General features: G+C 36.5%; 1 protein-coding gene across 3 annotated transcripts in view; it reads left to right on the plus strand.

The window, feature by feature from the left end:
- The first annotated feature begins 249 nt into the window (after positions 1-249).
- Positions 250-14,593, plus strand: part of myh11a (myosin, heavy chain 11a, smooth muscle) — a 31,708-nt gene continuing 17,364 nt past the window's right edge. For 2 of the 3 annotated variants that reach the window (XM_084128970.1, XM_084128969.1), the window contains exons 1-5: positions 250-620; positions 5,006-5,368; positions 6,786-6,942; positions 9,586-9,613; positions 13,123-13,225. In XM_084128970.1, the coding sequence (XP_083985096.1) occupies positions 5,027-5,368; positions 6,786-6,942; positions 9,586-9,613; positions 13,123-13,225 (630 nt within the window). In that variant the 5' untranslated portion in view covers positions 250-620; positions 5,006-5,026. Of the gene's footprint in view, positions 621-5,005; positions 5,369-6,785; positions 6,943-9,585; positions 9,614-13,122; positions 13,226-13,638; positions 13,666-14,593 lie in introns of all 3 variants that reach the window. The other variant, XM_084128971.1, reaches the window with a different exon arrangement.

Below are 14,593 nucleotides of genomic sequence, written 5' to 3' on the forward strand. Positions count from 1 at the left end.
AAGAATTGGATAATTCTAATCAATTTAAACATTATGTGAAAATTAGTTAAATAATTATTTCAAAAATGTCAACTGTCCTTCCATTGCCTCATTTCAACCACAAGCAACTTTGTCAACTTTGGCGTGTCAAATGTGTGCAGTTTTATTCCAAAACTAACATTCATTACCATCATAGAATGATATTAAGATATTAAGTAATTTGAGATGTGTGTGAAAGTGATTTACAGCAAATTAATTCAAGGCGTTTCTGCCTAAGCAAAAATGTGAGCGGATCATCAGACCGTGCACTATATTCCTGTTAACTTTCATTTCTCTCTTTTCATCATTACTGCCTTCTGAAAAAGTAGCACTTACTCTAATGGGACTTTTGTTACATTTAAGTGTTTCACACTGTGTGGATGCGACCGAAAAGACTATCGTTCACCTGAAATGTCAAAACGCACTGACCAATAACAGCGCGGATCGATTGCAAGGCCCCGCCCACTCCATCCGCATCTCCGTTTAAATGATGTTCTCATGGTTTTCTGACTAATTTGGACTGTTCGTCTTTGGAGTACCTCACTGTCGCAGGACTCTCCAAACCCTAACTTTCCAAATCGCGGCATTTCTTCATCAGCCTTGTGAGTATGCAGCGATATTACTCATACTTTATTATATATTCATTGTACTTTTTTAGTTGTGTATGCATTGCTAACAGAGGGTTTCAAAAAGGCTATGTAAATCATCTGACTGAATGCCAGTAGGCTAAGTTGATACAGTGTCAAGTGTGCGAAAAAAATGCTTGGGTTCTGAGCTGTGTGAGAAAAACAGTAATATTTCACTGAATCTCGAAACTGTCAACATTTAATTACTTTGAAAGATGTGTTTGACAGTTGTTCATTCAGTTATTTTATGCCACCATTAAACTGATATTTTACTCAAAATGAAAATTTTGTCAACATTTACTCACCCTCATATTATTCCAAACTTCCAAACAAGACTGTATGACTAATTTGTTTTCACTGAAACATAAAAATACATGAATGTCAGGATGTTAGTTCCTGACAGACTCAGTCACCATTCACTTTCATTGCATCTGTGTTCCTTACAATGAAAGTGAATGGTGACTGTCATTCTGCCAAACATCATCTGTGCTCTACTTAAGAAAGATCTTCTAGTGGGTCTGGAACAGTAAATGATGACAGAATTGTATTTTATTGCACAAAGCAAAGTGTTTCAACAACTCGTGCATCTCTGACTTTCTAGTCAAAACATCATCATAAAGCTTGTGATCTTGTGATCTTGTCTATCCATCCATTCTTTAATGCACAAGTTTGACTTCAGCTGAGTCTGTCATAGGAAATGGTTGAAAAAAGTGCGTAGAATGAGAGAAGCAGTGAGCTTGACAAACCAAAGAGTTTCCTGTTCTCCAAATATGGTTGTCAAATGCAGCTTTCTGAACGTTGTGGTGAACAGCAGACAGAGTCAACTGACTGTCCTCTCATTTCCCATTGAAGTTATGATATGCATAGACAGCAGCTAACCATAGACAATAGTGTGATGAAGTCTACGAAGAAGAACTGTGATCTTGTAATAAAGTGCAGGGGAAGTAGTCATTGACTGTGTCATCATTTATCCATTAATGTCTTGATCAGTAACATAAACATTCTTAAGAGGCATTCTGAAAGAGTACTGAGTGTCATTTTGGAAATTTAAAGAGATAATCACCTAAACATTATTACCATATAGAATAAAAGATAATTACTCCGCCATGTCTTTCCAAAAAAAAATGCTGGGTTGTTTTTCAACCCATGTTTGGGTCAAATATGGACAAACCCAACCGTTGGTTTAAATGAACCTAGGTTTAAACTGTTTAATTTAAACCAGCGGTTGGGTTTGTCCATTATGGACCCAGACATTGAAACAACCCAGCATTGTGGATAGTTTTCATTTCCTTTATGTGTGCCTTTTATAAATCTATATAAATCAAACCGTTGTATTACATTAGATACATTTCTGACAGCTTTTTTGGAATATCTTTTATAATAATGATAAAAGGTGTGTGCATGTAGCAGAAGTGAGTTTTAGTCTGGCTTAGCAGAAAAAGGAAGTTTTACAGACATATTGGTTAGATCGTTAGACCTAGCAAGTTTTTACGAGTTTACTTGCAGCTACCCTTCAATAGTGAATCAGTTTAGCTGTGTTTTTGACTTTAGCACATTTGTGGTCTATCTTTAGGCTGCTTACCTGATTGTCACTCTAATGATTTAACACATTTCTGCATCACCTGACAGACTCCTACTTGAACTCTTGTTTATTTCTTAAAACCAGTAGCTGGACTACTGTCTTAACAGTTTAATCCACTCTTATCAAACGGTCAATGTGTGTTTTGGAGAAAAAAGGCCTTTATGGTCATTAATGGCAACATGTTGTTTAAATGTGCCTGAACTAGGAAGCATTATATTCAGTATATATTGTCATTGCAACAGCTTTAAAGCTGGTGCCGTTGACCTGGTCTGCACATCCATCTCAATATAAATGTTAAAAAAAGAGACTGAAATTACACAGCTGCTCATGAGAAAAAGAAAACCATATGGGTGGAATGAAAAAAAAAAAAAGATGAGGAGGAGTAGAGAAAAAAGGAGGAAACTTTTCACAGGACCGGGGGATCACAAAAATCCATCTGCACAACATGGTCACATGATTTTCTGGGCTTTAGGCCCATTTGGACACAGGCTAAGGACCCTGATTTGTGCTAACTTTTACTTCGGCCATGTAAAAAAAAATGTCAGAATTTCTTTTAATTAAAACACAGCCTTAATTTATTTAGGTAGGTTTTGCAATATGTTTGCAGTGGAGCTCCTGATCCATAAAAACCTCATTGAAAACTCAATGAATCTCAAGTGCTGAAATGAAGGAGCTTCCCCCCAAAAAAAGGGTCTGTGAATCTATGCACAGGACACTACACAGGACACAGGAAATTCCAACTTTTAATTAAATCAGCTTATCATAGAGAAACTTTGTTTGTTTGTCTCGCTCCCAAACGATTACAGGGCATTTAAATGACCCTTTTCCCTCCGTGTTTTTTTTCAAGGGACGATTTTGTCGTCATTTGGACAAAAGAATATGGATTGAAAAACTGGTGGTAGAAAAAGGAGCAGTTAAGAGATTCGCATTTCAGAAACTCTCAATATTGTATCTTTTAAGCATGTTAATGTCGTATAGTCTTTTTTCTACAGCACAGACTCCGAATAAACTTATTCTCCATGTTTTAATTGAGCAAGTGCAACACTGGTTTTAGATATTATGCAAATTTCATAACATTTTGAATTTAATTAGGTTTTTTTAAGTTAACTTTTGTTAGAAAGTCAGTTAGTGGGAACAATATTTTCCTGTTTTTGTTGGGCCATTAGACCATACAATGTAAATGTACAAACAATTGGTTATAAATGGAGGAGGAAATCGGTTCATATCTAAGGCGTAGCTCGGATATTGTTTCCCAAAATTGCTTTTAAAGCTCTGTGCTTGCGTGAACTCCAAAGCTGCACCTGCTGTTTGCCAACTGTACTGTACTCGAAAATACTTGTGTAAACTTCCCTATATCAGCCACCCAGAGGAAAAGAAGGGTGGGGGAAAGTGGCAGGAAAATTAGACCCCCACCAGCCTCTGACTGTCCCTGCCTAATGTTATCATTTTGGAGTAAACTGAGTCCGACTGGAGGCATACTATTCCCTATAAGGGCTTTGTTTGGGAGTTCACTTGCTTCTGCTGTTTAGGTGGACAGAGCGTCCACTGACTCAAAGGCAGCCTTATATGGTCATCGCAGCACGGGACCACAGCTGAGCACCAAAAGAAACAAGAAAAACAGCATTTGCTGTGGAGATTATCACATAATCATATATATTTATTTTCCCAGTAGGATATGATTTGTTCAGTTTTTGGTCAGACAGGGATTGTTTGATCAATACTGACAACATTTTTGATATTTCCCAGGCATTTTTCTCATCCTTTCATCTAAATAGTGGTTTCCCCTGTGACCTATGCAATGTTTGTTTAGGAAGAGGGTTTGTTTGATTGGTGAACTTGCCAACTTGATACACTGTGGCAATAGTGAATTGCAACCACATCCAAAAATCATCCATAAAGTGTTTGTTGGATGTTACATATTCCATTGATAATTGGCCATTACACTGACTCTCTAATCAGATTCTGTTTTGAGTTACATGAATCACTATATTTTCAATTTAAAATTTAACTTTTCAATTAAACTTTTAAAATTTAACTTTTCAATTTAAAATTTAACTTACTGTATGATTTAACAAAAAGTTTGTTGTTTAGTTGCTCACATCTTACCTCGCACTCTTTCACCAAAGCGTCATGCTGGAATTTGTGTATGGTTACTGTGAACAGTAAAGCCTGATTTCTTTTATTTGATTTGCCATCTCAACCAAATTGATTTTGACAAGCGCTAAAATATCAAATATTGGAGGTGACAGTTTGCCCATCAAAAATATAAAAATGTAAAAAACATGGGGGGGGGGAGTTGGTTACAGCCCTGCCTTTTGCAACTTGTATTTAATTAAAGGGTTCCACTTTATTTTGATAGTCCACTTTAGACATTCTATTAACTATAAGTAACTTTGCAACTACATGTCAACTGACTCTCAATGGAGTAGTAGTAGACTGTCAGTAGACTGTTAGGTTATGGTTAGGTGTTAGGGTTCGGGTTAGTAGAATAAGTTGATTTGTAGTTGCCAAGTTACTTATAGTCAGTAGAATATGTTGTGGGACCAACAAAATAAAGTGTTATCAGATATTAAGCAGACAGTCTACTATACTCTAATGACAGTTAGTTGACATGTAGCTGCAAAGTTACTTATAGTAAGTAGAATGTCTAAAGTGGACTATCGAAATGAAGTGTTACCAATTAAAGTCTATTGCACAGATCCAATATTGTTGCCAATATTGTTTACATTTAGAAGTAAAACATTGTGTTTAAAAATCTGTTTTCCTCTTAAATTTGTAGTTGTCTTAACCCAGAACCAAAATGACGAAAAAGGGCTTGAGCGAGGACGAGAAATTCCTTTTCACGGACAAAGACTTCATTAACAGCCCCGTCGCACAGGCAGATTGGACAGCCAAAAAGCTGGTGTGGGTCCCCTCTGAGAAGCATGGTTTTGAGTCGGCCTGCATCAAAGAGGAACATGGTGATGAGGTCCTGGTGGAGCTGGCGGACAACGGTAAGAAAATCACAGTCAACAAGGATGACATCCAGAAGATGAACCCACCCAAGTTCAGCAAGGTGGAGGATATGGCGGAGCTCACCTGCCTGAATGAAGCGTCTGTTCTGCACAACCTGAGGGAGAGATACTACTCTGGGCTCATCTATGTAAGTATGCCACAGTGCTTTTAAATAATATTAAAAATAATAATAATTGCTTAATAAATTTTAATAAACATGCTCTCTAATTTATAAAGTTGACTTAAGGTCAGTGACTGACTTGACTTTTTTTGTTGGTGTCTATTAATTTATTAAAAAATACATTGAAATGCAATTCATACATACAGTGACTTCAATACACCTCTTATATGATAAGCTTATTTTTAATTTCTAAACTAAAAATATCAGAGTGATGCAACTGACAAGATATCATAAAAGCCTGATTGAAAGGATGAAATGCTTGAAAAGAAACCCTTAAGTACCTCAGCACAATTTTATTTTTGATACAAGCAGTATTGTTAAAATATTAATTATATATATATCACACTGTACACTCTTGTGTATTCAAGGTGCAAGAAAAATATGTTATTTTTGGTTACACCACATTACATTTTTAGAGTCATTAAAATGTTGAAAATGTTATAAATGTTTCAAATTGTCACAATTTGTAAATTTATAAATGTCACAAATTGCTCTTGCTCTGGGTTATCCACAATCGTAATCCAGATCCAGGCAAGGGTCGTACACAAACAAACAATCCAAACAATAACAGATAAGGGCTGAGGCAAAGAGAGAATCAAGAAAACCGAGAGACAGGATACAAACACGCACAGAAATGCAGTGAGACACATACAAGACTTCTCAGGGAATGAATGAGTGTACATGGTTTAAATAGGCTGAGACTGACAAGGTAATGAGACACAGGTAGGTGCAATCAGGGATGATGAGTCCGAGCAGTGAGTTATGGGAAATGTAGTTTGTGAGGGAATGACAATAGTCTGATGTGGAGTGCCCTCTGGTGGCTCTCAAGGGCACTCGAGCTGGTAACCGTTACAATAATCTTCAACACTCATATTTGTCATTGACCCCCTGCTGACATTACTATTACATTACATTGCATAACATTTTATTATCAGCCAATGCATAACATTTAAAAATAAATTTATTGTGGCCGAACCAATCCAAAATAATTTTTGCACTGACAACCATGTAGCTTAAAATGGCAGCGATGATTTGCACTAATGCACTAAAGTGTAAGAAAGAGGAAGTATACATTCCCCAAGAGTGAGAGGTTATATAACTTCCACAGGCCTCCAAACTTTGTTTGCACTCTGTTTTAGTAACAAACCATTAGTTAACGACATTTTGCTCTGAGGAAATCTTGGGAAAAGGAGTCTTCCATATGGATTATGCATCGCCTACGCTTTCAGATGTTATGAGTAAAATATACAGACTTAATCCTAAGTTCCTTATATTTATATTTTAAGACACATTGTATGACTCGGTACTGTGCTGCCATGTTTCCTTGTTGTTCTTTACCTGATGGATTCATACAGTGGAAAATTGAGACGTTATCTTTCTTCAGACATACTCTGGGCTGTTTTGTGTGGTGGTGAACCCCTATAAAATGCTGCCAATCTACTCTGAGAAGATCATTGATATGTACAAAGGCAAAAAGCGCCACGAGGTCCCTCCCCATATCTACTCCATCACGGACAACGCCTATAGGAACATGATGCAAGGTAAGGCCCGCACTGCTGGACGTTCGCATATTAAATCATAGCTTGAATAGCTGAATGTTTGGATTTCACAATAGCCGTTGTCTTGGAAACTTCCAACGCAAGTGAATCCAAAAGACATTTTTATTTCACTAATTGGCAACAGAACAGTGTAGAATCTCTTTATAACAACGAATGTCATTTGTGTTTGTTGAAATGGAGTGTGACAGCTTGTGTTAACAGGTCCTTCAGTGGTGTGAGGGGTGCATGCACACATGTGCCAGCAGGTCACACATCTAATGCTATTTTAAACACTTTCCAAATAATTAAAACAGCTTTTGTTAGCCACAGAAATTTGAAGCTATATTACTGAGTGAAATTAGGTGCTAAAGGAAAAGAAGAAAAACCACAAGATATTTTACACCCCAGGCTTACAGCTTTTAGCGTGGTCAAAAGTGTTGCTAATGAAGTTGTTGATGCATCAATTCATCTAGAAAAGATAAGTGCTTGAGATAAAACAAAACCTTCCTGCAAAGTTTGCAATGGAACATTTCAGAAACTGTTATCTCATGAGAAACAGTTAAACTTGCAAAAAAATTGCTGTCAAAAAGCAGAAGTAGGAAGGTGTGCTGTCACGCTGTTCCTCAAGAGTAATTCTGCTCAGTCCACTCATGCTTACATTAGACATGGGTTGAGAAATCATGCTTAAACCCTGTCCTTATTCATGCAGATCATACCTAAATGTTGATCACAGTGAGACTCATTTCCTGCTATATGAAGAGAGATGATCATTTATTGTTCACATAGCACAAAATGTGTTCAGTTATAGCTCCTAAAAATCACATGACAACACATCTTTTGATGGAAAATTTCAATTCTGTCATTAATTACTCACCCTAATGACGTTCCAAACCCGTAAGACTTTCGTTCATCATCGTTCAAAGATCAAGATCTTTTTGATGAAATCTGAGATATTTCTGTCCCTCCATTGACAAGATACTTAAATTTGGACTAAAGTTGTGTAGCTGTCAATGGAGGGACAGAAAGCTCTCAGATTTCATCAAAAAGATCTTCATTTGTGTTCTGAAGATGAACAGAGTCTTACGGGTTTAACATGTTTTGAGGGCTTCCTGTAGTAGCAATATCTTGAACTGTTACACTTGATGACATGAGTAAAAATGATCCAGCATGATCAAGCATGAGTGCCAGTGTTCACATTCCTGCTCAGGGGCTTAAACTGATCTTTCTTTGAAGTCCAGCAGGGTTTCAATGTTCAACCAAGTGTGAAATGGTGTAGCCTTGTCATAAATCAAAACTTTAGGAGCCCATATTGGATGGAATGGAAAAGAATAGAAATGATTTGAAGAATGGTATATTTATGACATTAAATCTATTGGATATGCATAACCTTCTACTAGCTTGGATAACACAATACCTGTGCATCTTGCTTTTTGTCAAACAGTCTGGCTGAGGTGCAGATTCCCCATCGGTGTGTTTAGATTTGGTTTTCTGCGTCCCGAATGCCTCGATTTGTGCCTTAATTAGGAAGAAACAAGGGAACAGGCTTCATGCTGTATGTGGAAACCTGCCCAGCTTAGGTCATATCCAAAATGAGCAATAGTCATTCATTGTGTTTACAACAGAAGAAGGTTCTATAGTACATGAGCAGAACAGGCGAGCTCACATTCAGCTGATTAGATGGTTGGGCGTCCGTCCAGTCTCCAGGATCATAGATAAGAACCAAACTCTGTTTGAATTTAATCTACAAATTCATTGGCTTAGAATTGGTTAGAGAAGATTGTATTTTGTTTGACTTGATCAAAATACTTATTTGATAAATGATCTAATAATAGATGGCGTTTTATTTCATTCGGTGGTGTACGGTTAGGATTAGAAAACCTTAAATGGAGCCAAGATCATCTGAGAAGGTTTTCAGGTTCTAATTTTAGCAGCATGAATCAATGATTGTCCCATTGCTGAACTCAGTAAGAATTGTGTTGCAACTCCCAAAAGGATAGTGGAGTCAGTTTTTCTTCCTCAGCAAATCAAATTGCTGCGCTAAAACATCAAAGATTATTAGATTATGTGCATTATTCGATGTTGTAATGACAATGGTATTTGATCATACACCATTTCACATGGAAGGAACTGGACTTAAAGTGACCGTGAAATCAAGATCGACAAGTCAGTTTTTTTTATGGAATATTGTATTATTTATTATAAATAATATAAATAAATTATTTATCCATGCACATAATTATGTGCTCTCATAACCTTTAATCAAAATAACTTCCCCTCCCTCTTGCAGTGACATCTCTGCTCTTCTCTGATGATGTGTTTACTGGCGTGAGGGCGGGGCAACCTTTCACTCACATGAGATCGACCAATAGCAAACCACAACGATCCAATCAATTCCTGATGGACAAAATCAAGTCCCGTCCTACTTTCTTTTTTAAAGAAGCCATTTCATTTAAATAATAGGGAAGAAAAGACTATTGCAACTTCTGTTTCATGCCGACTTTAAGAAAAAAGTATTTTTTCTAGGCTTAAGAGCAGAACATATGTATTTCATGATGTTCAAAAATGATATGGTATATTCTCTTGCAGTTTCCATGAGCACCAGCCTGACACTCGGGCCGCTGTAATGTCTGTCTTTTCTTTCTACAGATCGAGAGGACCAGTCTATTCTTTGCACGTGAGTTTTTTCATAGTTTTATTTACATCACTGCAGTAACTGCTTTTAGTCTAACTGGCTCTTAAGCAATGCTTCTCGGCCAGGACTTCCATGGGGGGCTGCAGGATGTTTAAATGGATACATTTTTAATTTATTCAAGCAATCAAACTCAAATCTAAATTAAAATGCTAAAAAACACATAAAATCATGTAAACCATAATCATACTGTACTTTACTCTTTCTCCTAAGCTCAATAATTTATAATGTTGTTCTAATTGAAGAAATGCAGTTCTTGATATTTAGAATCACAAAATTAATCATTTTTAATTACCTTAATAGGTAGCACTTTAATTAAATAGTCCACTTTAAACATTCTACTAACTATAAGTTGCAACTACATTTCAACTAGCAGTCATTAGAGTAATAGTAGACTGTGTGCTTAATATCTGCTAACACTTTATTTGTATATTCCCCAACAGACATTCTACTGACTAAAAGTACATGTTAACTTATTCTACAAACCCAAAACCTAACCTAACAGTCTACTAATACTCTAATGAGAGTTAGTTGACATGTTGCAAAGTTATTTATCATTGCAGAATGTCTAAAGTGGACCATCGAAATAAAGTGTAGCCCATTCAATATATCAGTATTCCCATTTTCTGTTAATAAAAAAGTTTGAAAACAAGCAGCTTTGTCACAATTACAGTAGAAACACCAGACATATCTTATATGAGGAAAAACATCCTTACAAATAGAGTTAGATGGTAAAGTTGAAGTCGGTTGAAGCCTGTTTTGAAGTGTGCTGAGAATCCAGTGTTTGCGTAACACCAGCGTCTTGTAAAATGCTTTAATTTTGAAGGTGCCTTGCATGTATCCTCTGCTTGCTTTGATATCCTACATTCCTGTGCAGGCACTTAATATAAATAATAAAAATGGTGTTTGAAATGGATTTTTTTAAGTTATAGCATTGTAGTCCTTTTCTGTTAAGTCAATGACTGACTGAACAAGAAGACAGATGTTTTAGCTTTCAGACACAGCTAAAGGTTATCTAATGTCACCTGGCAGTGGTTAATACTGTTTACATCCCTGAATAAAGGTGGCAGTCATGGCTTAATGGTTAGAGACTAACCCGAAAGTTGCAGGTTCGATTCTCAATAATGTAGGTGGGGGAGTGAATGAACAGCGCTCTTCTCCCCCTTAATATCCACAACTGAGGTGCCCATGAGCAACGCATCTAACACCCAGACGCTCCTCGGGCGCCGCAGCACATGGCTGACCACGGTTTGTAGTGTGTGTTCACTAGTACTCACTGCTCCTAATGTGTGTGCACTAACTTGGATGGGTTAAATGCAGAGGACAAATTCCAAGTATGGGTTAACATTCTTGAACTTCATGTCACGTCACTTTTAAAGTTAACAGTTTTGACAAATTAAGATTAACGTTAAATCTGGAACTCACTCTTATAAGCTCCTTCTAGTATAATATACAACAATTAAAAAGACGACATCAAATATAAACATTATGATTAATAGAGATAATTTAAACTAAGAGTCCTTCTACTGTGACCTTTTTTTCCAAAATGTCCTCAGCACTGAGAACAAGGCAGATGAACCCAAGGGTCATGTCTCTTCAGAGTCGACCTACTCGCAGGAAATGTGCCCCCTGCCCTGATTCTAAATCCAGATCATCTTGCATGTTGACTTCATTTGTGTTTGTTTTCTTGAGTCATTATTGGGCATTTGATCTGCGTCTGTAGAGGCCCCACAACAAAACCTGAAATAGAAATAGCTGTTATAGTATTGAAAAGACATAAGGTGATCTTTACAGGCGATATCATTGTTTCACATCTGTGTGATAATAAAACAGCTGTGAAATATGAGGATGTTAAAATAAAATGGTGTTGATGCAATGTGTCAGTGTGGGAGGCACCCTCAGATACTGTCTGCAAACTTCCTCTGAGTGTGGAATAGGAAATTGAAGCCATTTAAACTGCTCTTGGGCAACTGTTCCTAAGGCACAGAATTCTCTAATGACATCAGGATGTTTCCGCATGGCCCAACTTTCCCATGAAAGAAACTTTTTTAAACCGTCTCAAAGCAAAGTTTTTTTATTATCAAATGATTCATTTGGGAATAACCACCCAAAGTTAAAACACATGGACTGTTAAACTGTTAAAAACACACTGATTGTTAAAAAACACTGATCTGAAGCAAAAATCTACACGTGTTTTCCCATACCTCTTATCTAATGTAGTGTGTGGGAATTGTCCAATACTTCAATCACCATTTGGCTACATTGTTGGCAACAGTGACTGTGATCATCATGAATTTTACTATACCTTATCATAAATGGTAAAAAACTGTGGATCTACAAACATTGCTGTATAAAGTTCTCCATTAAATGACTTTACTGATCTGAGGGCTTCCTGCTCCTGCCAGAGAATCAGCCCTTCGGCTGCACAGGGCCTGTGGATCCCAGACTCAGTTTTCCTAATATGGAAATGTTAGCGTGTCAGCATGAAGGCTCAGTAATATCTCTCTCGTATCATAGAAGGCGATAGTGCGCTAAGCTCTTGTAACAAAGTAAATTATAGATAATGATAAAAAATATATTTTGATATAAAATTTAGTTTAATTTCTGTTTTTTGTTGCATGCATGCATATTTTTTAAACACTATTCATTTTGTTTACTCTACCATTTAAAAGTTTTTTTTCTTTTGAAAGACAACGATACATTAAATTGATCAAAAGTGACAGTAAATACTTTTAAATTGTTAAAATTAACACTTTTTAAATAAAAGCTGTTCTTTTGAACTTTTTCTATTCATGGGAGTCCTACAAAAAAAAATCCCCATTTCCACAAAAATATTAAGCAGCAAATGTTGTATTTTTGGAGCACCAAATCAACTGAATTCTTAAGTATCATGTGACACTGAAGACTGTAATGATGCTGAAAATTCAGCTTTGCATCACAGGAATAAATTACACTTTAAAATATAGAAAAAGTTCATTTAAATTTGAAATATTATTTTACAATATTATTGTTTTTACTGTATTTTTATTAAATAAATGCATGCTTTGTGAGTATTAGAGACTTCTTTCAAAAGCATTTTATTATCATCTTACTGACCCCCAACTTTTGAATAGTAGTGTTGTCAGTCATAGAGTTGTTTTAAACAAATTTTCGTTTTTGGTTATCCAAAACCATCGATTTATCAGTTTCTTGATTCATGTGTTTTGTATTCACAGCGATTACTTTCCCCGGCAGGTGGTCATAAATATGGTGGATGAGGAGAAAATTCATGTGACTAAAGTATTTACACAGCAAATATAGTGCCAAGACATGGACTTATTTTTCATGATTATGGCTCTGTTGTGCCATTTCATTTACATAGAACCAAATCCTAAAACCTATACTTACCTGTAACGCTGGTGTTTTGATGCCTTGCAAACACTGGTATTTCCATTATTAGTATTATTCAATGTAAGAAAACACAGTTTTGTCATTCAGTGTTGTTTTTTTCCTAGTGGTGAATCAGGTGCTGGGAAGACAGAAAACACCAAGAAAGTCATCCAGTATTTGGCTGTAGTGGCCTCGTCCCACAAAGGCAAGAAAGACACAAGTGCTGCTGTAAGTATGAACACTCTAGAAATACTCTTTCTCTCTTTGATAACCTCTGTCTTCTCCTCAAGCCGGTTCTTATGAGTTCAGTCATCATTTTTATTCTTTGCTCTTGCTTTGATCCTGTTCCTTCATATCAGAGTCTGACATTTTGAATCCTCTAATAATGACTTGAGTAATTATTTGCAAAGGTCATATTGTGAACAGATAAGAACACTTTTTCGATATCATATCCCATTTATCACAAGATTATGCTCGCTCTGATTTTGCCTAATACCAAAATATAATTTGCTGTTGAGCCTTCAGTATCTCAAGGAAATCAAGACTTCTACAGATGCTAAAGGAGAACCGGTGAATGCAACAGAATGCCCTTAGTTCGCATTCATCTAATGACAATTTCCTTAATTAATTTCCTCAAATAGCAACAATCAGGACAACAGTTTGCCTATGTGAGTAAAAAGGATTGTGAAAAATTTCTTCTTGTGTGGGTTTGAGAGTTTGCATGCTTGAGTTTCTCACTGAGAGTGACATTAGACTAGTCTTACATGGAGGGACTATCTAAATAAACCATCTGTACGGCTACTGTTCAAATGATTGTAGACAAACAGTGTGCCAAAAGCCTGAGTGTTCGCATGATATTTAAAAAAAAAAAGATTATACTAAAATAATAATATCAAGATTATGTCGTTAGAGCACGTGTGAGCCATTCCCCCATCTGAGATGTGGTTAACTTTTTCTTTGCCAGAGCGGATGCCTGGCATTGAAACGGTCTGTCTGAGCACAGTGTGTGTGCATGCCAATTTATAGCCTTTTGAATTGACGATCTCATATCCTTTCCCGTTTCTCCTTGATCACCTATTAATCTACCACAGGTTCATGTGCATCATCTGTCAAGCTCATATGTGTGTGCATTAGGAATATAAACCCACCTCAATGTAGATCTGCGTTTAATGTGTACTTATGAGGTACGACACAGGAAACAAAAATATGCGCACATTATAGCTGTTTTTATGACATTTTATACATAACAGCCATGCATATGAGCTTAAAAGGGATGCCCATAATAGTTATGTTCTTGGTTCCTAAAAAAGTAGTTTCGTTACTCTTGAATGCACTACTTTGAAAATTACTAAACACTTCTTCTACATACTAGTCCTCTGAAAAGTTCAAGGTTGAAATAATTAGTTCTTCTTTCAGTTAAACGTAAATAAGGTTAATTGCATGCGAGCGAGAGAGAACACCAGAGTATGTGAGTGGAGTGAATCGACAGCTATTTCCAGTCAAACTCCACATTGGGTTTTCCATTTCCCACTTGTCGTTCATTCTCCAGTCACTGATGAGAGAAACCCGCTCCGAGTTTACATTATTGTTCTATTG

Source organism: Abramis brama (assembly GCF_963993115.1).
Source record: "Abramis brama genome assembly, chromosome: 11".
NCBI lineage: Eukaryota > Metazoa > Chordata > Actinopteri > Cypriniformes > Leuciscidae > Abramis > Abramis brama.